General features: G+C 53.3%; 2 protein-coding genes across 2 annotated transcripts; one reads left to right on the plus strand and one right to left on the minus strand.

The window, feature by feature from the left end:
• Positions 1-1,276: 1,276 nt before the first annotated feature.
• Positions 1,277-9,104, minus strand: SPMAP2 (sperm microtubule associated protein 2; the record flags this gene model as incomplete). The annotated part of the gene is made up of 5 exons (XM_084614907.1): positions 9,043-9,104; positions 5,815-5,941; positions 4,042-4,189; positions 2,987-3,207; positions 1,277-1,285 (listed from the first exon to the last, which is right to left on the minus strand). The coding sequence occupies exons 2-5, from the start codon at positions 5,929-5,931 to the stop codon at positions 1,277-1,279; spliced, it is 495 nt and encodes a 164-aa protein (XP_084471033.1). The 5' UTR covers positions 5,932-5,941; positions 9,043-9,104.
• Positions 9,105-18,510: 9,406 nt separating this feature from the next.
• Positions 18,511-22,497, plus strand: LOC311513227 (insulin gene enhancer protein ISL-1-like; the record flags this gene model as incomplete). Its single annotated transcript, XM_084614908.1, has 5 exons — positions 18,511-18,607; positions 19,362-19,545; positions 20,361-20,608; positions 21,046-21,299; positions 22,294-22,497. The coding sequence occupies 5 exons, from the start codon at positions 18,511-18,513 to the stop codon at positions 22,495-22,497; spliced, it is 987 nt and encodes a 328-aa protein (XP_084471034.1).
• Between the last annotated feature and the right edge of the window lie 3,379 nt (positions 22,498-25,876).

Consider the following 25,876-nt stretch of genomic DNA (forward strand, 5'->3'; position numbering starts at 1 on the left):
GGCTGAGTGGAGTTTCTTTTGCAGAGGCATCTCTGCAAGTGCCTCCTTTTTTGAACCAGAGTGGGCTTTGCATTTGGAACAATTCAAGTTGAGAGAGAAGTCTGGTCCTTTCAGTCTTGTAGAATTGCTCTTCCTGGGGTCGCCGGCTGGAGGACAATGGGAGACCCTGATTAGAGATCCAAGCTGGATTGTGGTGTTGCTGGGGGCTGGATATGAAAACTCTAATTTTCTGTTATGGGACAATATTAATCTCTGGTGCAGCTCCACTGATTTTGGCCCATGAATCTGAGTGACCTTTGGGCTAACATCTCTATTCAAACTTTGAAATGAATGAGTCCATTTCAAAAGGCCAGTATGAACTTTAGAGGGCTAATACTAAGGTATTAGCTGATGGGTGTGGGAAATATTTTTGTATGTTGTTTTCTGGTAACACTCACAAGGTAGATAGTCACTGTCCAAAGACACAGGGAGACACAAAGACCAGCTGTTCATAATCCTGCATTTTGTGTAAACTTGTGAGAGTAAAAGTCTACCAGCACCATTGTGAGTGTAGATTTCTGATTTGCTAGCATTTGATACCCACGTTTCACTGGTGTAAAGGGCAGCGGAAGGTGCTATGCAGCGGAGAGTCAAACCCCTGTCGGTTCTCTGAAGACCTTACAATCTAAGGCCTTCTATACATGAGGAAATTGTTCCTGTTTAACGTAATCAGTTTTAGAAACAAGTTTAGTTAAATCGGTTTCACTACCTTGCTTGAACACTCTTCTTCCAGATGCTATATACCAGATCTACTTACCAATTTAAGCTAAATCGTTGCAACACACTCTGAAACTCAGTGTGTCTTTGTTTAGACAAGTGCTAACATTTTCTAAAGCACTTAAGTGACATAGGTGCCTAAGTTGCATTGAAAGTCAATGCGACAGGCTCCTAAATCACTTCAGCATTTCTGAAAACATTACCCAAGGCTTGAGGAAAATAACAACAATCATCCCTGGCTCTTAGATCTCAAAGGAGTATCATGTCAGTATCATTATTCCCATTCTGCAGAGGAAAACTGAGGCCCAGGGTGGTGAAGTGGCTTGCCCAGGGTAATCCAGTAGGCCGGTGGCAGAGCCCTAGTCTCCACGCCAGCCATTAGGCCACACTGCAAACAGGTGGGAGAGGGATATTAGCACAGTGCGTACAATTTATATATACACACCCTGTACATTTTTATACTTAGAATATATTTTTATTTAAATATATTCTATTTTAATTATTGGAAAAAGGAGAATGGTTAATTGAACTAGAAGGAGAGCACAGAAGAGATAGGTTAGTTGGGGTTCATATCTGAAGGATATTCCTATCTTAAGGTGACATGCTATTCAATAGTTTCTTGTGGTGGCCATGCTAGGAGTTAGCTGCCAGCTGTTACAAAGATCCTTTAAGTTCTTTTTAATATGGTCATGACCTACAGACTTCCATGGCAAAACCATCCAATGCAATCAGTTCCCGTTTAATGCCATGCATCTCCAAGGCTTTCTGAAGCCAGTGGGTCCTGTGAGGGGACCCCCTGCATCCCCCTATGACTTACAATTGCAGCTAGAGGGCCAATTGCGTCTCCTCTCAAGGGGTGTATTAATAAGGAGCCAGCACTGCTGAGGAGTAGTACACGAGACATCGCTCTGCATTCGCCACCAATCTCACCATTTTCTGCAGGCCAGTAAAACGGTTTTGTTCAGGCTAGTCCAGAGTTGCCACAGACCATAAAGATTCAGCTACAAAGATGTACTTACGGAAGCTTTATTAGAATTTAGTTATTACAGAAGGACTTCATACCAGGCGTCCCAGCCATCTGCTCCTTGTTCATTTTCACTCATGCGTTTGAGCTCGGGAAGCAAAGCATTATCTGAAGTGAGGGTGGTGGCCCTTGAGCTAAGAGCTAGAGCACTTCAGCAGATCTTTATCCCATGGCACTGCAGATCTGTCTAGGTCTATTTGAAGGCCTCCACCAGATTACACACACTGTTTATTCAATCAAAAAGAACCCAACCACATCTTGCTTCCAAACCCATTTCTAAAAGAATCATTGCTTTCTCTCGCTCCTGACCACGTTGTGTCTATGGGATTTTCACCGCGAAAGCAGAGGAGTCTGGATTTTGGAACTGGACTTTAGCTGGGGATTCTATTCCATTCCCCGAATTTAGCACCTCTCTCTCTTTGTGATTTACCCAGAAATGGACGTATCAATTTTGTTTGTCATTCAAAGTGATTTCATGAATGGTTCATGGGGACATTTCTCACACCCGCTATTTGCCATGCTATTGCTTTGAGCATTCGCTAGTTAGAATCTGCACGGTGGACTTGGTCATCTGTGTCACACGGCATCACTTCCACTCCTTGACTGATTGACCCCTAAACCTGCAAAGCGCATGTAAGCTGGCCGTGCGAGCACACCGGGCGGGAGCGGGGGGCAAATACAGATTCACCTTTTGACATTTTCCCTTTCCAGGAATATTCTTGCAAACCAAATTTCGCTGGCACAGATGAATAGTAGGGGGTTGTGGGTACCCCGGGAGCAAATTCACAAGTTGTATTGTAATTAATACTCCTCTGCAGCATTCACCCACTTGTGCCCAGGAGGTGGGTGGTGGCTGCGAGACACGGATACTCCTCCTGACACCACAGTGACAGCCCGGCCACTTTTCACCTTGTATTTAGTGACTGCAAAGCCAATAGCTGGGCTGGCATTCTCAGAGCGTCTGTGCTTGTGTGTGGGGGGGACAGTGGGGGACTTCCCACCCAACAATTCCCTTCCCCAGCGTGCGAGAGACAGCCATCACAGTCAGCACACGCAGCAACTTCCAGCCTCCAGCTACCTACCGCCATGGATCCTGAACACACAAGGCACCAGGCCAAGCTATGCTGCAGAACATTTAATGTGCAAGCGAAGGCAGTCAAAGCCAATGCAGGGGAGCCCAAAAACGTACTACCTCTTTTTTCTTACTCTTTGAGGGATACTAAGTTCCTGCAGACGGGCACTCGCCTCTGTGTGCAGGGCAGCACTGGAGATCCTGTATGGGTTGTAGCCCTCAAAGATCTGTTTGCGGACCTTGGGTCGGGCAAGCTCAGAGAGCCTCGCTGACATGACGGCATTCCTGGCGCCCGCAGACACGGCCCACCGGATGGGTTTGTCATGGAGATAGGACGGATGTTCTGTTTTTGGCCCTGCGAGAGCAGAGTGGAAAGAGAGAGAGCAAATGCTTCATGTTTTAATCTGAGGCTCAACACTGGGAAATTTCTTGAGGTTTCTGTCTTGAGTCTTAACTTTTAGTTAAGCTGATCCTAAGTGTCTCGAGCCCCTTCCCTGTGAGGATCTCAAGGCATTTTACAAGCATTCATTCGTTAAGCTTCACAGCACCTCAGTGAGGCAGGTGTGTTATCCCTATTTTGTGGATGGAGGAATAGAGGCACTGAAGGGCCCAAGGCCATGCACTGACTCAATTGCAGAGCTGGAGTCTAGAACCTAGATATTCTGTCAGTTCTGTGCTCTAACCACTAGACAACACTCCTCACAACAGGGCTAATACTCAGCACCAATATAGTGCATTTGTTCTACAGACTCTGACTAATCCATCCTGAACTCGAGATGTGACATTTTAAAACCATTTGCTGTCGAGAGACGCTGGCTAAGACCGGAGGGTGAAGTGGTGGGGAGCTCTATGCCATCTCCTGAGCAGAAGGGACGGGCTCTGATTTTGCTTCTGGGTTTGATCATTGGCAGCTTATCCCTCAGTGACACAGGCAGCCCCTCCTCCGCCTCTCTGATTGAGCAGGGAAGGGACTTGGAGGAAGGCAGGAGAAGCTATCCAGCCTTGGGAGTACACACAATGAGCTTTGTTTGGAAAGTTGGTTTCCCCAAAACCCAGATATTTCTCTAGAAGATTTATTTCTTTTGCTGCACAGCCCCAGCTGATGGGATTTCTCACAGGGGTGCAGCAGGAAGAACCTGGAGGCGAAAGGCTTGTGACTATCAACAAGGAGGGGAGCACGGTCTCTTACGGGCTAAGTAGGCAGTCCTGGTGAATTGTGTGATGCTTCGTGGAGGCGTGGGTGGGGCGTCCTGCTTGGCCGAGAAGTCCCATTTCTTTGATTTAGCCAGCTGGGTGGTCCGTTCCCGGGCAGCGGCAGTCATGGCTCCTTTGCTCACCTGAAACCAAAATGCTTAGACTTAGGCTCGGGTCAGTTTGGAATTCCTCCAGCTCCCCCGGCTGTGGATATTTTAAAGAAATGAAACTTTTCAGTCTTGCATAGCATGAACTCAAACTTCCCTGATGGTGCACGGGGTGGCCATTTGGAATTGCATTTCCTCAGCGGGGTCAGATCTCTGTGCTGCAACAACACTCAGCACTCCTCACAAGTGCTACAGGAAAGATTCACCAAGCAGTATAAGGCCTATGACATTCCCATGGACAGTTCTGACTCCATCCAGCAGAAGGCAGTGCTGTACACACACACACACAGAGCAGTCCGGGCTCGTGATTAGATAACCATACCAAGACAGCTAGGAGACTCTATACTGAGCCAATGACTTACTGTGTGACAATAGGTAAATAACTCAACTCAGACGGGAAACTGGGTAAAAGGAAAAGGGAAAACAAAAAGATCAGCAAGTTCTCGCAAAAAACAGGTGTTGCTTTAATGCTGAGTTTTCCAGAGGCAAGAGGAAAAATGGAACATAAACATGAGCTGCAAGTTTCCAAGATTACAGTTACTTTGGGCATACAAACAACAGCAGACTTCACATTAATGTAGCAGCTACCCACGCATGTAACACGTGAAACTTTGCTATGCATGGATATGATGACATGCCTGCTGCCCTATGTCCCTCTTCACGCCCCTTTCTTCCCCCTCCCCAAGATCCACCAGATTTAAAAGTATGGGGTGAGTCAGCTGCAGAGCGACTTGCTCAGAGACTTTCAAACATTACATGGAGATTACATTTGCTTGGGGTTTATTTGTCGGCAAAGCATCATGCCTACCTGGGGCCCTGTAGAACTAATGACTTGTGGGCTATGCTGTAGGTTGCTGGTAACTGCAAATATGCTCTTTGTTATTTGGCCCTGTGGCCCAATTCTGTTCCTACAGGATATGAAGGGCCTGATTTTTCATTGCCTTGCACCTTCCAGTGCAGAGTGAGTGTGAAAAACGCTACACCTGGCGCAGGGGAGGTCCATGATTAGGGCTTCTAGATGCTACAGGAATACAAATAATACCACATTGGAAAGAGGACATGGCATGGTCTTGTGGCTAGGGTCTTGGGAATGGGAGTCAGGAGATCTGGGTTCTCTTCCTGGTTTTCTACAGACCTGCAGTGACACCTTGGACAAATCGCCTCACCATTCCTTGCCTCAGTTTCCCCTTCCACCCCATTGTCTGTAAGCTCTTCCGGGCAGGGACCGTCTTTCACCATGTGTCTGTGCATCACCTCGTGCAACCTCAGTTCGGGCCTCTCGGTACTACTGTAATAGAAGTAGTTAGCGATACTAATAGTTTCACGTCCACTTTGCACTGGTGCAAATGAACGTTCAAGGCAGAGACCAGCAGTGAATCAGGGCCACCGTCATCAGTGGGAGTTACTCCTACCCTGCAGCAGGAGAACTGGAGACTGTAGAGGCTGATGGTTGAAAATGTTATGGCTGATGCAGGCAAACAGGTAAAAACCCAACACACGCGCACACAAATACCCCTGTTGTCAATAAGGAGCCGTTGTCAAACACAAAGAACCTTGCAGATAGAGGGGTGACAGACTCACAGCACCACGGATGTACGTACTCTGGTGTAGACAGGCCAGTCAGCTTCCCAGGCATTGCTGACAAGTTTCGGATGCGCCAGCTCCTTCACCCTGGGGGAAGCCACAGCATGTCTGGAGGCAACACTCACTGGCCACATTGGGAAGGATCTGTGTTCAGCAGAAGAGGGAAGGGTGGTGATTTGGTTAGGACCCATGAAGCAACAACACTCTGCGTGTACGCACCACCTTCAAACCCGCGGGATCCTAAAGTGCTCAGCAAACAAGACAGGGCGCCGTTCGCCCAGCTGCTGGACTGCAGCCACCTCTGGCATAGAGTGAGGTAGCAATTTAACAGCACACAGCAACACTATACATCTCTCTAGGGCTGGAAGGGAAGAAGGACCCTGTATCGGATTGAAGCAACAGGACGAAATTAGGTCAATATCAGGCAAGGACTCTGAGGATCTAACAAACACCCCCTCCCCACCCGCCCCCCGGATCTTTAGCGTTCCAAGCCACAGGTCTATTCTTCATGTGTAGTACCACTCAGCAGTACAATATCCAGTCCATGACTGCTTCATCCAGACCATCTGCCTCTTTTCTGCTTCCACAAGACATTACGCACCCTCCACACTATGCTGGGGTGTCAGTTCCATACCTCACAAACCTGCGGAATCAGCATTTCCTGCAACACCTAGGTGCTTTCAAGAGGTTGCCCATACAACTGCTGTACCAGGCCAATCCTCCTTAACTTGCAAGATCTGAAAGGCTCACAGGCCAAATGAGAACTGCTATATGTGCTTCCTCATGATAGGTCTATGCTATAAAATTATGTCGACCTAAGTTAGGTCAATGTACAGCCATCGCAGGAATTAAATTGTTTTGACATGTCCACACTATGCTCCTTGTGTTAGCGGTTCATGTCCTCACCAGGAGTGCTTGCAACGATTAACTGTCGGCATGGGGCATTGTGGGGCAGCTTCTGAAAGGTAGCAACCGTCAGCATAAGCAACGCAGTGTCTATGCAGATGCTGCGTTGACCAAAGCACTATGCCTCTCGTGGAGGGGGAGTTATTAAGTCAGCATAGTGGGCGAGTTATATGGGCAGGTAACATTTTAAAGTAGACACTTACAGAGTTGGGGTGGTGTAAGCTGCCTTGCGTTGACCTAAGTCTGTAGTGTAGACCATGGCTTAGTTTCATAAACTCCATGTTGAAGTTCCCATTAGCAACTCAGCCAGAAATGGTCAATCTGACCATTTGAAATAACATTGGGTTACAAATGGAGCCCTTTTTGGGTAGCAAATCATCCGTGAATCACCCCCAATTTCCATGCATCGATCCATATTTGTCAGTTTTTACCCAACAATTCTTTGAAAGAGTTTGGCATGTCTACACTTTGAGCTGCGGGTCTGATCCCCAGCTCAAGGAGACATACCCACGCTAGCTCTGCTTGAGCTCGCCTGCTCAAAACAGAGTGTGGCCGCAGCAGTGCAAGTGGTGGGAGGTGCTAGCTACCCCGAGTCCGTGTCTAGTATCTCAGATGGGTACATACACCTTTCCCACCACTCGTGCTGCCATGGCTACGCTGCTATTTTTAGTGGGCTAGCTCATCAGAGCTAGTGTGGGTATGTCTCCTCAAGCCAGAAATTATGCCTTCCAGCTCGAGGCGTAGTCAGACCCATTTCACTGTCTTGGGTGTTTCCTATGACTATCTGGTATTCCTGTTGGTGACCTCAAATCACCTGGCATTCTTTCTGCTTCCTGGATGGGTAGCTGAGCCTTCGTAAGCAGGGGAATAACAAATAATCCACTTTCCAGTTTGGATTTTCAGACTTGTAAATGTTTCTGCTAAAATTCATGAAACTTTCAAGGTTCGCCATCATCTAGCTATCTGCCAGTCTATGTATTTATACAACCCATAACCACAGCGGCTGCCCAGAGACACAATGAATAATATGGTCTCACAGCAAATCAAACTTGGAACTTTAATTCATGAAAATATTCATGGATCCGAATTTAAAAAACAAAACAAAAACAAAAACAAAAAAAAACCCTATCCAATCGGATCTACGCGTGACACAGAAATCATTCTAGTCAATTTTTCTGCACCTGTTTTCTTCAAATCCTCGGTAGATCTTTTTGGATCGAGAAAGTTCAGCCTGTCGTGGCGTTAAGACTGGGGAGGAAGAAAAGTAAACTGTAAACCATGGAGCTTTTTCTGACAGAGTCCCATCACCTTCGCTGTACAACATCCCATGAAAGACATGAATGCATGTTCTGCTGCCAGACGTTCTCTGCCTGGCCCAGCAGGGATTCGGGAGTAAGAGGGAGGAGGTTTATTCAGGACACCAAGGGTCAGCTTTCCGACATAGCTGCAGATGCTCAGTGCTGAGGTCTCTTGGAAAGCTGGCCTCAGCTGTGGAAAGTGAGCACTTGCGAATCTGGCACTAAGCCCGGGCCATAAATATTAAACAACACGCCCTTCTGCTGACGAAAGAGCAGTCCTGATGGGCTTTGAAAGGGACTTCTCTCTAGTCCTCAGCTGAAAGGATAGCAGCTTGTTGACTGAAGCCCTAGAAGATTGAGGACCAGGTCCTCAAAAGTATTTTTAGGTGTCTAACTCCCACTGATTTCAGGGGAAAGAAAATGACCCCTTAAGCCACGTGATGCAAGCAAACATCTTGAAAGGCGACTTTGAATGTGCCTGCATGACGACACTGGATTGCAGGTTGGGTTCTTGAAGGTGCGGTGCTTGAGTGGGTGTGACATTAGGCAAAAAGAAGCGTGCTTCTCCCTAGCATTAGCCCACTGGATTGATTCTGGCCACTGAACATCCTAACTGTATCTTGGCTGAACAGATGCATCTGAAGTCAACTGCAAAGCTGAGATTAGACTCCAGTGGAAAGCTACACAAAACCAAGTGCCGAAGTCTGTTTCAAAATGCTGGCAAAGGGTGCACCCCTTCGTGAGTAATGCGTGATATGACCCTAGGACACTACACACTCTGAGCAGTATGGGCCCTTGTTTACTCGTCTGGGGCCTGGACTAAGAACAACTTATTTCTGAGGCCAGCAAACATCCTTACACATGGAGCTGACTTTTGAACATGACAGACTCGGACTGGGGACTGATAGAGGGGAAAAGCTCAGTGTCCCATTGCCAGTCCCCGGAGCCATGCACTCCTCCTAGATTTACCATTTAACCCGCTTTTAGATCATACGGACTCTCTGGTTAATGTCTCATCTTGCAGTAAAATGGTCATCTTACCCGGGACTGTGAATCTGTGAGTCTTCGAAGGCAATTTATCTGTCCAGTATACTGAAATCCTGCAACAACCACCGAACACCTAGTCAGTTTATTGGCAGTGAACATGAAGTGTTATCCCCATTCTTCAGACCTTCTGAACCCAGGGGCATGCAGAAGTGAGGGCAAGCGGGGGCACCCCAATAATTGTTGGGCGCACAGAGCTCCTCCGGCCCCAGGGCTGCAGTGGTGAGGGTGGGGGAGAGCCAGCTCCTGCCTGGCCAGGGAAGGAAGAGTCGGGGGGGGGGGGCCCTGCTGGGGCTGGGAGGAAAGAGCAAGCGTCTGCTGGGGGGTTGGGGAAGAGCAATCTCCTCCCAGGGCAGGGAGGCACCCCCCCAAAAGGAATCAAAGTAAAATGTCTGCGCGCGCCCCTGTCTCCGTCCAAGTTTCATCTAGGCCCTAATCCCATTCCCAGTGAAGTCATTGGCAAAGTTCCCATAGGTTTTAATGGGATCCTGCCTGAGCCGCTGGGTACGTACTTGGGCGGCGAGCCTAAGATACAGCAGCCACACCATTATTTTTAGGAGATATCTCGAGCAGAGCTCGAGCAGGTATGTCTGCCCCTGCTGCGAATGACACCTCCCAGCTGCTATGTACGCCTACACGGACAATAATTCATCGGACTTACATGGGCACTTTTCCTCTCTACATCTCAAAGCACTTTACAAAGTTAACCCCATCTTGCAGTGGGGGAACTGCAGGCCTGTCTATACTATAGTTAGCTCAGGTATTGGCCCTAACACCCCTTCTGTCCACACAACTACACCGGGGTAGCTGGCCCAGCTGGGGGTTTGGCTAGAGTCCAGATGTGTCTTCTACTTGGGCTGGTAACCCACCCAGGTTGCAGTGAGGACGTGGGCTAGTGCACCACTCCAGTGCTGATAAGTCCTCCAGTGCCTTCCCATAATTCCCCTTGTGTGCCCAGAAGGACTGACAAGTTCTCCCACAATTCACTGGGATTCACAGAGCGGCTCAGCTGACTGCAGCAGAGAAAACCATGGGACAAGTCCCCAGAAATCCTAGCGACCCCGCCGGGGAGCGCAGAGCCAGTAACTCAGGTCAGGCTTTGCCGTGTGGCTGCTCCCACCTGGGCACGGATACCCTGAAGCACAGGGAGACAAAAAGACTTACGCGTGGAAGAGCCAGGGATAGTACCCAGGGCTCCCGATTTCCCGGTTTTGTGACCCAGCCACCGGCCCACACTGCTAATCTAACCACTGTCAGACCAGGGTGGTTTACCTGCAGAGAGACAGTCCCTCTGCAACAGTAGCCGGAGAAGGCAATAAGTCAGTCGCTGAAGGATGGTCTTCTAGTTAAGGGACTGGCCTGGGACTCAGGAGCTCTGGGCTCTGTCACTGACTCTCGGGGTGACCTTCTTCTCTGTGCCCCGGGATGCTTTTCCCTCCCACACCGCACAGCAGACAGTGGCTTTCTTTTTTTTTAGCAGCTTTGGGCTCTTTGCACCCACATCAGACTGCACCCTAGCAAACCCATTGAGTTGTTTTGTAAACTCTCTGTGCTGCTGAGGGGTTTAATTAGAGAACAAGCTCTGTAGCTAGGACACTCGGAATCTTTAAAGGGTACTGAGGCGTCCGGACGCCTGGGTTCTATTCCCAGCTCTGCCATTGACGTGTTATGTAGCCTAGGGGAAGTCACTTCACTCCTCCGTGCCATGGTCTCCCCATCAATAAAATGAGGTTAGTTAATAATCCTTACGTACCTTAAGCAACTATGTAAGTGCCAAGCATTATTATTTAGTGCAAAGAGTAACAGACATGTAGAATATGCTGGTAACGGAAGCAGGGTGTATATGAATCCCAGAGTTGCCTAAAACCATATTTTGATCTCACCCACACCAGACTGACTCCAGAGTCATTCCACTGCAGTCAAAGGAGTGACTCCAGATTTACACTGGTGTACAGGAGAGCAGAATACGATCCCTCAGTTTTGTTTCTGGAGAAAGGAGGAAGACACAGGGCTGAGATCACCCTTATGGTTAGGAACAGGGCATAGTTGCACTCGCCTGTTGCAGATGATCTGGTGATTGACTTTCGGCCGGGCGAGGGAACTGATGCGTCTCTCCCTGGTGCTGTCCCATGCCTGGGCATGAGTTACCATAGCAATCGGCTTCTCGGGAAATGCTCCAGAGCTTAGTTCCCTTCCAGAAGATGTGCGATGCTTTCAGGTGCCAGCTTCGTGTTACCGCATACCTGAGGGGATGATAAAGATGCTTTTGAATCAAAGACAACCACTTTGTGACTAACACACCTGAGGGGTTTGCATGGGGATCGACAGGCTCTCAGGGCAAAAGGCATTCTGTTACCTTGAATCACCGTAAGTAGCCCCACAGAGTAATGTGCTGTGCAGCGAGAGGGTGACAGAATCAATAATAATAATAAATATATTTTATTATAGGTGTGTACAGCTCCTAGCACAATACAGCCTTGATCCATGACAGGACTCTCTAAGTCAGGGGTGGGTAAACTACGGCCCAGGGGCTGCATCCGGCCCTCCAGATGTTTTAATCCAGCCCTCAAGTTCCTGCCGGGGAGTGGGGTCCAGAGCTTGCCCCGCTCCGGCACTCCAGCTGGGGAGTGGGGTTGGGGGCTTGCCCCACTCCGCGCGGCTCCCAGAAGCAGTGGCATGTCCCCGCTCTGGCTCCTACACATAGGGGCAGCCAAGGGGCTCCGCATGCTGCCCCCACAGTTCCCATTGGCTGGGAACTGCAGCCAATGGAAGCTGTAGGGGCAGGACCTGCGAACAGGGCAGCGCGCAGAGCTGCCTGGTCATGCCTCCACGTAGGAGTCAGAGGGGGGACATGCCGCTGCTTCCGGGAGCTGCTTGAGGTAAGTGCCACCTGGAGCCTGCACCCCTGACCCCTTCCTGCACCCCAACCCCTCGCCCCAGCCCTGATCCCCCTCCTGCCCTCCGAACTCCTCGATCCCAGCCTGGAGCACCCACCTGCATTCCCAACCCCTCATCCCCAACCCCACTCCAGAGCCCGCACCCCCAGCCAGAGCCCTCCCCCTCTGCACCCCAACCCTCTGCCCCAGTCTGGAGCCACCCCCCACACCCTGAACTCATTTCTGGCCCCACCCCAGAGCCCGCACCCCCAGCCAGAGCCCTCACCCACTCCCGCACCCCATCCCCCAATTTCATGAGCATTCATGGCCCACCATACAATTTCCATACCCAGATGTGGCCCTCGGGCCAAAAAGTTTACCCACCCCTACTCTAAGTGCTTCAGCTCTGAAATAAATATATATTACATATATCACATAATTTTATATATTACAATATATAACGGTATTTATGTCAGATTCCAAGGCCATAAGGGAACCACCATAATAATAATCTAGTCTGTCCTCCTGCATAACACAGGCCAGAGAACTTTCTCAAAATAATTCCTAGGGCAGAGCATTTAGACAAATAGCCACTTGTAAAATTATTATTAAACGTACTGTCTATTGTTGTGTTATATGTGTTTATGCAGCCCCTAGCGCAATGGAGCCCCCAGTAGCTAGTGACGATCTCTAGGGGTCACTGCAAGACAAGGCGGATGATTATGATGATCAAACAGTCCTTCGCTGACTGCAGCTTTCGCTGAAATCAATAGCGATTTTTCATGTTTAAAGACCACAGAATGCGGCCCATTATTTGTTAATCTTCAGAGTCGATGCTGTAATTACCCAGCCCCTGTCCTACGGCTGACATTTTCCTATCAGACTAATACGGATTAAAAGGGCTAAAATACACAAGATTAAAACCACAATTACAGTCTTAGAGGGAAAAAGAAAAGGAGGACTTGTGGCACCTTAGAGACTAACCAATTTATTTGAGCATAAGCTTTCGTGAGCTACAGCTCACTTCATGGGATGCATTCAGTGGAAAATACAGTGGGGAGATTTTATATACACAGAGAACATGAAACAATGGGTGTTATCATACACACTGTAAGGAGAGTGATCACTTAAGGTGAGCTATTACCAGCAGGAGAGCGGGGAGGAGGGGGGGAAACCATTTGTTGTGATAATCAAGGTGGGCCATTTCCACCAGTTGACAAGAACGTCTGAGGAACAGCGGGGGGGAATAAACCAGGGGAAATAGTTTTACTTTTGTAATGAACCATCCACTCCCAGTCCCTATTCAAGCCTAAGTTAATTGTATCCAGTTTGCAAATTAATTCCAATGCAGCAGTCTCTCGGTGGAGTCTGTTTTTGAAGTTTTTTTTGTTGAAGTATTGCTACTTTTAGGTCTGTAATCGAGTGACGAGAGAGATTGAAGTGTTCTCCGACTGGTTTTTGAATGTTATAATTCTTGACATCTGATTTGTGTCCATTTATTCTTTTTGCGAATGCAGACTAACACGGCTGCTACTCTGAAACCAGTCTTAGAGGGTTTGTCAGTAACACATGATTATGTCATTTTCAGGCCGCTCAAGCTGTAACAGTTTCAGTGAGGGCGTCTTTTGCCTGCGAACCACCAGAGGGGAAGCGTTGAAATGCTTCCCTAAAATCAGTCCCATTGCCTGGGAGGCTGCTTGCTACGCTAACCATCAGGAGAACTTGAAGAGCAGGGGTGAGATCCTGGCCCCATTGAAGTTAATGGCAAAACTCCTACTGACTTCACTGGGACCCGGGTTTCACCCCAGGTGTCTAGAGTCTTCCCCAACTGTCTCCCCATCCCTGGGGGTGAGTGGATGCATCTCCTCCCTCTGGAGTCCCCAAAGATCCTTGCTCCAATCTACAGGATTGTTTACTATCCCTCACCCCTTGCTCTGACTCCTTCCCCCACCCTGTCTGCCCACTTTCCCTTCCATTGGTCCCGGATGCTGCTCCCACCACATACCTGGCCTAGGTCCCCACATGGCATTCCTCCTCCAAGGAACACACAGTGATGCAGACAGGCGGTTGCCATGGGGAGGGGGATTGCACCTTCTGTTCCCAGGGGAACCCCTGGCTGAGGGAGGATCCCTCAGTGTGGCCCAGTGTCAGAGACTTGGGAGCCCTAGGTTCAAGTCCTGGTTCTGCCACTGTCCTCCTACAAAACCTTGGGTAAGTCACTTAGGCTCTCTGTGCCTCTGTTTTCCCTCCCACCCTTTGTCCATTTAGGTTGGGAGCTCTTACTCTGTCTGTGCAGCACCCAGCACAATAGGGCCCCATTGTGCTAAGCATTGGCTCTGCCCACCTTAGGGAAAGGCCATCTCTGCCCCCAACGAGCCTACAGGCCAAGTAACGCTGCTATAGGACAAACAGGCCAGAGCAGAAACCCAGAGGTGTAGGATCAGCCCGTGGATAAGGAGCTGATGAGCCCAGTGGTCCAAGTACCTCAGCAGTTTGTACACTTCCCTTGGATCGCTGCCCCTGGGATGGATCAGCTCACGGAGCTGTTCCTTCTCCTGGTGCTGAAATCCCTCCCCATGCATGAAGCCGGCGGTGTGAGCAACCCCTCCGGATGCTGCAGGATCGTGTGCTGCTTCCCAGTGATACAGCAGCTGGTCTCTGTGCTCAGGCCTCCCCCTCCCCTTTGTCCTATGTCAGTAAATAGCCCCCGCCCCCATGGTGAGAGTCTCTCCCCCCAGAGACCGAGTCCGCAACAGGCTCGGACTCACCGCGGCTCTGTCTGCACTACCAAGTGCTGTGGGGCGCTGGGTGTCACCCCAGAAGGGTTTTTCTGTCGCCGTTGTTAATCCACCTCCCCGAAAGGCGAACGGATGAGTCCTCCCACTGACCTAGCGCGGTCTACAACGGGGCTCCCATCAGCTTACCGACAGCTCTTGGGGGGGGGGGTGAATTTCTCACACCCTGAGCAACACTGTTAGGTACACCTATGTTTTAGGGTGGGCCAGGCCTGACACTCTGTGGGGAGATGAGCTTGTGAGGGAGGATCGCTTTCCTCCCAGCGGGGCCAAGCAGACAGGACTGGAGCCATGTCCTCAACAGTCAGGGTCCATTAAGGATGAAGGGGGAGGTCACAGTGGTTCAAGCATCCTGTGGACTCCTGCTCTCCCTGGCAGTCAATGGAGGGGTGTCTTGCTGTTCTGTGTTTGGAGAGCCCCTCGCACACTTGGGTCTTGCTCCATGACGAGGGCTCTGCAATACACACAACGATAGCCACAAACATCTGTCCATGCTCGAAATACACACAGGGCGCTCTATTTTCCGTAAATCCAACCTTACCCATCCATCAGACACTCCACCCCCCGCATGCTGCTCTCAGCTGCCCGGCCTAGCAGCATGCGTTTTCATTGGTGGCCCACAAGACAGAGCCCTGGCCAGGCCCTCAGGAGACCTGGGTTCTGATCCTGGCTCTGTCACTGGTCTGTGAATCAAATAGCTTCTTTTCCATACAGTGAGCTAGATCTGGGGTCCCTGGAGATACTGGGTCAAAGAACAAAGGACCAAACCCCAATTAGCTAATCAGTCGGTAGGTGAGTGATCTACCAGGCACAGGCTCTGGGTGAGAGTCACCAGGTCCAATTCGCCTCTCACCAGGGTTTAACTCCACTGACCCCCATTTCCAATGGGCAATTCAGAGCAGAATCAGCTTCCTCCCCATCACCAACCCAAATTCCCTTGAGGATATGGAGCCAAATGTTGGGGGTGCACAGAGTGTCAACCTGCACCAAGCTTGGACCTGCTGGGCCTCTCCGCTCACTGTCCAGCTGGGGAGGGATGCAGCTGGCGTGTGCTCAGATAGACAGGCTGTGGCCCATGGATCGAGGAGGCTGGTGGTAGTAGGGACGTGCCTGGGGACTGGAGAGCACACTTCACTTCCTCTCGCTGTTTATTAGTTTTCAATCCTCAACGTGAATGTGAAGAATCGGGATTTGAAATGAATGTCAGCCAGGGAGTACCAGAGAAGGAGTACCTCAGTCTAGATCTGCAGTGCCCCTGCCCCTCTGCTATTCCAGCTCTGGGCTTGCATGCAACTCGGCCAACGCACGTCTAGCATGGCCAATCAATGCCCCTCCATACTGACACATTGCTTTTCCAGCCCTATGCCTTTCCTGGGAAGGCAGTCAAAGCTCACACTGAATCATGTCCGACGCAATCCAGCAGCCACCGGGGCTACGCTGAGCCTGGCAAGACCTCATGGCACTGGTGGCTAGAGATGGTTCTGAACTGAAGCCACGCATCCGAACAGCCTAGCCCCTGGAAGCTCAGATCCATGTCACACATCAACCCAAACCTCCATGCAGAAAAGGTCATCTTCACCAGGCGGATCCCCTTCCATCATGCCAGGAGACGCACCATTGCAGGACGACCTTAGCAAAGTCCTTCCTTGTCTTCCTCCCAAACTTTGCCAACCTCCCCCCCTCCTCTCTGAATGACTCACTGGAGCCAAGGGCTAATAATGAAATTGATTTAATATTCAGAGGTTGATCTGTAACAAGCAACGGACATTCTCCCCGCCCTTCTCCATCTCCCCCCACCACCCAGCACAGACCAGGTAATTAAGAGCAGGCTGGGATTCGTGCCCGCTTGGGTGATGGATGCATATGCTAATGAGCAGAGAGAGGACACTAGCAATTTTCTCCTGTACTTTAAGGCTCTGTGTCCGTCCCCCACCTCCCCAATCCACTTCTTGCTTTGCCTAATTCCAATAAAGGCAGGAGGGGCTGAGGCGTGGTTTTAATTTGCAAGGCAAAGAGAGCGCCCCATTATTTATTTATATTAATCACCATGACCGGCCTGACGGTGCCTTTAATCAAAGGGGAGAGACGCCCTTCAAGGCTCTAATTTGGACTTTTTCCATCACCCCAGGGGGCTGGAAAAAGCAAAAGCAGAGACAAAAGACCCACTTGTCACTTCCCCCACCTTTGCTTTGTCCTGGATCATCCATGGTAAATTCTAGGGGAAGGGCAAGGATCATCCCAGCTCTGTCCCCTGCACCCCTAAAGTTCAGGGCATGATCTGGATTCTGTTCCATTGCAATCAGGTCACCCGCATGGGCGTCATCAGCTAGTTACCAGCGACACCCCCAAATGGACCAGCGACACCCCCAAATGGACCATGTCAGCCACCCACCCTCTCTTCTGCGCTGGGACCCAGGCTTTAGATTCTGTTGTCCAGTCCACGACTGCAGGATCCAGGGCAGGATTTAGGGAGCCCCTGTAAGCCAGCAGCCAGAGAGAGCCCCAGGGTCTGTCTCCATCCAGCAGCCTCTGTAAAGAATCCCCTTTATATTCACTACAGCCTTCTCCTGCCTTGTCTCTGCTGCAAGATAAGCCACATTACCAAGCAGGGGAATGACGCAGGGGAAAGAGACAGCTAAAACAGGAAGACTGAATCAGAACAAAAAGCTGGCCTGCTTCAAAGCCAAGAGGCTCAGGCCCACGGACTAGCATGGGCCCGACCAGACTTGCCAAACAGTTCAGTTCCCAGTTAGGCACCTCAGCGAAACAGGTGGATTTCCAGGAGTGCTCAGCATTGCTGGCAGTGGGAGCTGCTGGGTATTGGTCACTGTTGAAATTCAGGCCACTTTACCTACCTCCCAGCCACACGGTAAAGGACCCACTGGGATGGATTTAGGCTGGTTTTATGTTGGATCTGGGTCCTGTCTGCAGCCATGGCTGTCATGTCAGCATCCCTCTCATTGTATTTTATGGTTCTCTCTCTATTTCTTCCCTAGGCCCATAAAATGGGGCTCCACATCTGTCTCCTCTGGGGGAGTTCCTGGTTCGGGGGGTGGGGGAAGCAGTTGTTCATACACCATGGCGATGGGTGCAGTGGGGAACCAACTCTGAACCAGGGGAGGCGAAGGGAGCTTGGACTGTGTGGTAGCTTACAGTCAAGGTTGTGGTCTTCCTCTGGAGCAGTGTCACTGTGGCCACCGAAAACGACCTCGGGGGTGTGAGGCACTGTTCAAGAGCGCCTCGGTGGCTGGGAATCGACGGCACTGCATTGACATCAGCGGGGCCACCTGGCACCAGCAGAAGAGCTGGCCCAAGGCTGGCAGCAAGAGGAGTCAAAGCGCTGGGCCGGGGGTTTCTAGAACAGAGCGCAAGGAGTAAGGCTGGCGGTGCAGCGGGGGGAAGGGGAGTGACGTTTGTGCCGCGTGAAGGGTAATTTTCCTAAGAGGGAGGCAGCTCGTGGCGTCTCCTTAATGAAGGGGCGGGCGGCCTGTCAGGGAATTAACCTAACAGATGGGGGCCGAGTGGGTATAAAGGGGGGCTGGCCCCCCATGGACTCTCAGGGAGCGAGATTGTACAGAGACGGGAGAAGATCAGGGAATGAGACAGGAGAAAGAGCCAGGCTGAGCCAGAGAAAGTGAAGGGCAAAGCCGAAGAGAGGGAAGGAAGAGGCCAAAGGCAGGAGAAGCAGAGAGGGCTGAGGAAAAGGAAGGAGAGAAGGTGGAAGAGAGAGAAGGGAAGAGGGGATGGAGGCAGGAAAGGAAGAAGCCTAGAGGAGAGGGCAGGGAGCCAGCCTCATGGAAGGGGGGCCTGAGCGAGCCCACTTCTCTGGGAAGGAGGAGCGGAGGGCAGGACAGAGGGTCTGTGTGCCCGGCCGTGGGGAAGGCTCCCAGGGTAAGTAACCCTGATAATGACCATGGGGAGGGATTGTGTGGCTGGGAATCGGCTCCATACGGCACAGAGGTGGTTGCGTTCTGGCCTCCGGTCCCCCAAGCCACAGGGAGGAAACACCCCGCTTTTAAGCAGCAGCTGGGAGAGCAGACAGGGGCCAGGTCTGATCCCACCCCTACCCCACAGCAAGGGGTCACAGGGCAGGTGCAGCCCAGAGCCAGTTTCCCCCTGCTGTTGAGACTCAGCCCCGCTAGGCAGGGGAAAGCAGCTCCACCTCCAAGACCCCCAGAGCATCACCAAGGGGCCAGGCAGCGCCAGGCATAGGTGACGGGGACGCCTGTCCACTAGGAACGGCGATGAGGCCCAGCAAACTCATGCCACGGCACCCCCAACTGGTCACGATTCCCAGTGACGGCCAAGCTGTGATGGGATTCGGCCAGCAGCTTCTTCCCAAACCTGTTCATAAAGAGCCGTGAATCCATCTTCTTCCAGAGGGAGACAGCTCAGGCGGCCGTTCGGGGGGCTCCTCTTGCCACTTGGCCCGATCCCCCCTGGTCCTGCCTTGTGGAGAGGCAGGAGGGTCTCGTGGTTAAGGATAAAGAGAGGCGACCAGATGCGGCCATAGAGGGGCCCTCTCTCGGTCTGCATCCGTGCAGCGCCTAGCGCAAGGCGGCCCTGCTCTCTGCTGGACCCGCCGGCGCCCCGGTTCTGGTGGGGCGTGGCTGCTGAGTGCGGGCTCCGGTGCCGTTCTCTCTAGGCGCCAGGCCGGCATGCGCTGGCTGCGGGGGGAAGATCAGAGGCCCCTTCCTGCTCCGCGTGGCGCCCGACACAGAGTGGCACGTGGGCTGCCTCCGCTGCAGCTGCTGCCGGCTCAGCCTGGCCCACAGCCGCACCTGCTTCCTGCGCGACGGCAGCGTTTACTGCCGAGCCGACTACCTCAGGTAAGGCCCCGCCTCGCGGTGGGGACTGAGCCCGGGGCCTCCTGCTCCGGCCCAGGGACTCCGCCCCGCGGCCGGCTCCTTTTAACCTCTCCGTGGAGCAGCCACTAGGGGGCGACAAAGCCCCACGTCGACCCACCGACCGGCGCATGCTGGGCAGCGGCTGGCTGAGCGGCCCCAGGGCCGCGTCTCCGCCCCAACCCCACTGGGGCCGGCCGCAGGGGCGAGAGAGGAGCTCAGTGCGCGTGGCGGCGGCTGCCGCCCATGGCGCCCCCTGTTGGTGGTTCCCACGCTGCGGCACTGAGCGATCACGGCCGGCGGGCGTCCGACATCGATTAGGCGGCCGAGAACCGGCCAACTCGTTGCACCTGGGCCCAGCGCCTTCCCACGCTGGTTTGCAACAGGAACAAAACCAAACCAAAAAAAAAACCCCCACTCACCTTGCACGGGTGCTGCAGGATGGTCAGAGGCTGGGTGACCACCGGCCTGGGGCTCCTCTCGAAGCCAGCCTGCGTGAGGCCCATGGGATGTGGGCAGGACCCAGAAAGGGCTGGTCTAAATCACCCTGGCTCTACAGCTATCAAGGGAACAAGGCCCATTTACACCGGCTAAGCAGCTGGATTTTTGCCCCTTGTCCAGCTGGAGTTGCTGTAATGGGCTCCCTCCCCACCCCATGCCCATCAGTGCCAGGCTTGGGTAAGGGGCTCCCCCAGCCATGCCCATCCATGCCAGGCTTGCTCTAGTGAGATCCCTCCTCCTATACACCCCATGCCCATCTGTCTGAGCATCCCCTTTTCTCTGCCCCCCCTCCCCTACAGGCTGTTCTCCATGAGATGCGCCCGCTGCCGGGAGACCTTGCTGCCCTCTGACCTGGTGTTGCGGGCACGAGGGGCTGTATACCACCAGGCCTGCTTCCGCTGCTCCCGCTGCCAACGCCAGCTGCTGCCCGGCGAGCAGTTCACTCTGTGGCAGGACGGGTTGTACTGCTCCATGCACCAGTGGCCTGGGCAGGAAGGGGCGGGGCCGGAGAGGCCAGTATCAGCATGGACCAAGTGGCACCGGTCAGGTAAGCTCTGGGCCGGGTCGCTTGCACGGAAGGGGGCTCCCTGTGGGGAGCACGAGAAGCAGCCTTGGTACAACCCCATGCTGAGCTACCCAGGCAGAGCCTGGCTGCTCCTGGGGAGCCCCAGGCCAAACCCAGTTAAGGGCAAGGCAGGGGGGTTGCCTCACTGGACATACCCCCATGGTGCAAGCACCGTCTGCATACACTGCCGCAGGGGCGGGGGAACCATGCGACCAGGAGGGTATTTCACGCAGGAGCTGGCCAACAGCTTCCAATCTCTGCCATCCCGATTTGAACTAGCCCCTGAGAGGGAAGGAAGAGCCCACTCCCAGTCCCCTGGCCCACGCCAAGTTCCAGTGCGCCAACGTGCCCCACTGCCTGGTGTTTCGCCGAGCCCATCCTGCTGGGGTCTAACGTCCTGCCTCTTTCCCTGCCCCCAGCGATGGGCTCGAGCGTCCCCGGGGCCCAGGGCGGCTCAGGGAAGCTGGCCCGCGTCCGCACCGTCCTGAACGAGCAGCAGCTCCAGGCCCTGAGCGCCTGCTATGCGGCCAACCCTCGCCCCGACGCCGGGCTGAAGGAGCAGCTGGTGCGGCTGACCGGCCTCAGCTCCCGCGTCATCCGGGTCTGGTTCCAGAACAAGCGCTGCAAGGACAAGAAGCGGAACCTCATGAGCCTGCGGCAGCTGCCACCCCTGGTAAGAGGGACGTGCAGTCCGTCCCGGGACGGTACAACCCAGGCCAGGGAAGCCCAGAGGCAGTAGAGACTGGAGAACAGAGAGACCCACAGGGTCTGTCTGTGTCCGGGAGCCTTGACAGAAAATCCCCTTTATAGACACCGCAGCCCCAATCCGGTCTCTTCTCTGGCACAGGGATGCTGCAGGAGAAGCTCGGCGCCATCCCCATTAGGAACGCAGCAGCATCTGGTTCACTACTGAGTGTGAAACCGTCACTACTTACACTAGTGACATGAGCCCCGCAGGATGGCTTCTCCATTCAAGGTCCCTTTGTGGGGTCGCAGCCAGGCGTGGTGGGGTTTGGAGTGTAAATCCTGTAAGAGAAGGTGTAAATTGGGTGGGGACCCCAGGGAATCGGAGGTTTGCAAACCTCACAGGCTATTGTGTGGGTTCCAGGTCATGGAACTTTTTACCTGGGATTTATGCCCAGGGAAGGGGGATTCAAAGGAAAACTCCTGCAATGTTTGAGCTGTTCTCTGTGTAGTAACCCTCCACCTTTATATAGTGCTTTTTATCCCTAGAGCTCAGAGGCCTTCCCGCAAGTGGGAGACCCCATTTTACAGGGGAGGATACAGGGTACATTTTACAGATCAGGGTAGGAAACTTGCCTAAGGCCTAGTGGCAGAGCCAGAAATAGAACCCAGGAGTCCTGGCTTCCAGTCCGGTTCTCCCATCCACGGGCTATTCTGCCCCCCAAGTTGGCCCTGTCCTGCCCAGCCCAATCAGAACTGGTTCTCGTATTAAAGCCCCATCCAAGCTTGAACCAATTTGCCCTCAGTGCGATGCCCCAGGGGCATTCTGGAGGGGAGCTTGGTCTCACCCCCCACCCCCCTCAGCCAGTGAGAGCCAAGCACTGAGGCGCTTGTGTGGAGACAAGTCAGCTGGGCTGAGCCCCGCCAACTCATTTCATAGATGGTCACATCACCCAGCCTTCCTCTCTCTGGTCTCGCCCCAGAGCCTGCAGGGTGCCGTGGGGACCCGGATGGTGGCCGCCAGCCCGCAGCCCCAGGACGAGGCATATGCGTGGAGCCCGGTGGAGGTTCAGAGGGGCAGGTCCTTGTGGCAGCTGGTGAGCTGCACCGAGGAGGCAGGTTTCTCCCAGCTGCTGCGGCTGATGGACCCCGAGCAGCACAGCTGGGTGGGCTCCGTTCTCCGCTAGATTCCTGAGCCAAAGTCCAGCGGAGTCAATGGAAGGGGATCCACTCCAGGGACTTCTGTGAGCTTTGGGTCAGGCCCCATCTACACAGTGTGGCTTGAGGGGTAATTCACACACCCACCCCTGGCACCCCACATCCACTGGTCACAGTGAGTTATAGAGACAAACCCCCCACTCCCGCCCGCTCCAGGCCCAGTTGGGTCCAACTCCACAGACCTCGTGGGATTGCACCTGCGTGCACCATACCTGAGCTTGCTCCTCGAGGATGCTGGCCTCCCTCCCTGGCCAATGCCTGCAGCCTCTCCACCCCCCGCTCTGCTTCTCCCCACCCCCTCTTTCCAGAGGGGAGGCCAGACCCCCCCCAGCAGAGCCCACCAGGGGCAGGGAAACTTGGCTGCAGTCCAGGGAGATCCTGCCCATTTACACCAGCTGAGGATCTGGCCTGGGATGGCCCTGCAGGTGCCCACCTGCTCAGGTTCTTTGCAATCATTGACTCCCTGGTCCGTACAGCACAGCCACTCCCAGGGCTAGATCCCTTCTCTAGCATCTTTCCTTCTCTCCCCCATTGCCCAGCCTCTGCCTTATTTATCTCAGAGGCATGCTAGGGTCACATGACCCCTTTTCCTCACCTGGGCAGGTGTCAAAGGTGGGGCTGATACCCATCTCTCCTTAAAGGGCCAGCTCCCTTGTCTCCCTGCCCCACCAGAGCCGCGAACCCTCCCTGTCTCTCTCTGGCTGTTGTATGTGCCTGTCGAGGGGCGGGTGGGATGAAGGACCCTGTACGAAACCCAGCTGGACCGTCCTGTGCTCAGGCTTTGGGAGACTTTGGTCAAATCACAGCCAAGTGGGGGATGCGGGTGGGGGGCAGTTTGCAGCGTCAACATCGATATTTGGGGCTGAGGGGGGTGTGGTTGTCTGGGGGGTAGCAGGGATTTGTGTGGGGGGGGAGGTAAGGAGGGGAAATGTCGAACCGCCTACCCCTCAAAGAAATCTTAAAGCCTGGCCTGATCGCACGGCCTACACCAACACCCTGCTGCGTGGCCGGCCGGCCTGGTTAACGGATGTGACGGGCGTGCTCTGCCTCTGGCTAGGTGTGCCCAAAACAGGTGACATGGGCAGCGCTAGGAACATGCCCCCTTGTTCTGCGTTCGGTAGCACCAATAAAATTTCTTGTGTCCTGCAAATGGGTTCCCTCTGCGTCGCTCAGTACGCCATCCTTGGCGTGTTAACGCACCCCCTCCCTCTCCCCTTGCTCCAAGGCCCTGTTAGTGACACGGACAGTACTAACCTCCTCCTCTAGCTCGTAATCCTCTGGCAATCCTCGCAACGCCAGGCTCAGGAGAAAGATGATCCTCCCAAAGCCGGGCTCCCTCTCGCCAGCGCAGGCTTGAATAACGCTGGAGGCCAAGCGTAATCCCGCCAAGCATCCGCTAGGTGTCAACCCACTCAGTCGCATGGCAAATGTAGCCGCGCTGCGGATTTGGGGCCGGAGGCAATTTGCTTGGAAAGCTGGTTTGGGAGAGTTCAGCCATGGAAGGGTAGCCCGGCTTGGAAGGGCTGCCAGGGAGGGTCCCGCAGGGTTTGCAGCATGGACTCAGAATAGTCAGAGCTCAGACATCACCGACTGAGACAAGGGGGCGGGGAGGAGGAAAAAAAGGGAGGCGCTCAGCTTTTCACCCCATCGGAAAAGCCTCTTTAGACGACCAGCTCTGTGGAGCAGGGACTGTCTTTGTGTTATGCGTACAGCGCCTTGCACAATGCTGTTCTATCCAGGTTCTTATACCGCACCCATCCCCGGACGATCGGAGCGCCTTCCAGTCACACATTAAGCAATGTGGCCCGCTTCTGTCACGTGTGGTTTGTTCTTTCTCTCGTCCCCTAGCACAATGAAGCCCTGATCCTTGACCGGGGCTGCGAGGCACTACAGAGATAATAATTAATTAGTAGGCGCCTCAGAGAGAGGAATCTCGACGGGATTTGCATGTCCCACTCCCTTAACCGCTTTTGGAAAGCCCAGCCCTATATTACTATTCCAGCCCCTCCTACCCGTCACCCTTGTTACTGTGGTGCAGCAGCTGGCCTCCTCCCCGGAGGTGGTGATGCCCACGCAGACGGGGCGCAATGGAATAAGCCGTTTGATTCTAGACCCCAGTTGTTATCACATCACCGCGTTGGGTTCAGCTTTCGGTGCCACCGAGCTCCCAGCTCAGGGACCGGGTACCAGGAATCAGTAACTCGCGTCGGCATCTGTCATGTAGCCAGCAACCTCTGTGCCTGCCAGGGCCCATCTTTACAAGCTCAGCCTCGAAAAGGAAGAATCTAACTTTGCCACTAGGGGGCAGCACAACTCCAACAAAAACCCGCCCCCCAAATAAGCTCTATTGGAAAGGAAACTTTCTTTCATGCAAAAAGATGAGGCTGTGGGTCCACCAAAGCTGCAATGAGCCTGTAATCTCCCCCCTTGCTGGGAATGTTGGGGGGAAGGGGTATCCCCAGACCCTGCTTCCCGTGATGCAGTTTAATCTGGGCACTGGTCGACGTAGGAAGGAGTTAAAATGGAACGAGCTTGGGAGGGGGAAGTGTCATTAAGCCTGGTACCTGTCACTGCAGGTCTCTTATGGGATGACAGAACGTTGCATCATTCTGTATAGATGGGATGCAGTAAGGGGAAGAGGATTCGGCCTGTCATCGATCTATCCATCCATCCGTCCGTCCGTCCCCCCACACCCACCGTGGTGTTAGCTAAGAGCTGAGAGACACGAGGAGAAATATACATGAAAAGAATTCAGTTCCCAAGCAGCAGGCCCATAGCCTGCCAAGCCACAGTGTGTGTATGTGTGTGTGTGTGGTGTAGGGATGTGTGCGTCCAGCGTGCGCGTGCCATGGCTACGTGCGGTGTGCGTTTGTGGAAGGTATGCCTGCCTGCTGTACGTGCGGTGAGAGCGAGGCATATGTGTAGCATGTACAAGTGTGTGCCTGGGCCATGTGTGTAGCTAACATGGGCTGGAGACTTGGGTGTGAAACCACACGGGCGCTCCTTGCCCTGGTGGCTGCCAGCCGCTGTGGCAGTGCCCTGCATTTCCAGGCCGGATTGATCTGTCCTGTGCCCCTGACCCGCCTTGCCCTGGAGCAGCCAGATCTTCCTTGAGCCTGGGCTGTCAGCTGGAGCAGTGCTTCTGTCCTCTGCTGCTGCTTCCCCCACCAGCAGGAAGGATGCGGGCCCCAGAAACATTCCACCCAAGCACCTGCTCCTCCTTGTCCAGGCTCCGCTGCCTGGCCAGTCCTCAGGACCCTAGCTGAGGGGGCAGGGGAGCACCTCCGAGCTCAGGTGAAGGGGATCCAGACGCTCCAGGCCCCCCAGGATTTCCTCTCCAGGAGCAGG

Source organism: Lepidochelys olivacea, assembly GCF_965140295.1.
Source record: "Lepidochelys olivacea isolate rLepOli2 genome assembly, chromosome: 25".
Classification (NCBI taxonomy): Eukaryota; Metazoa; Chordata; order Testudines; family Cheloniidae; genus Lepidochelys; species Lepidochelys olivacea.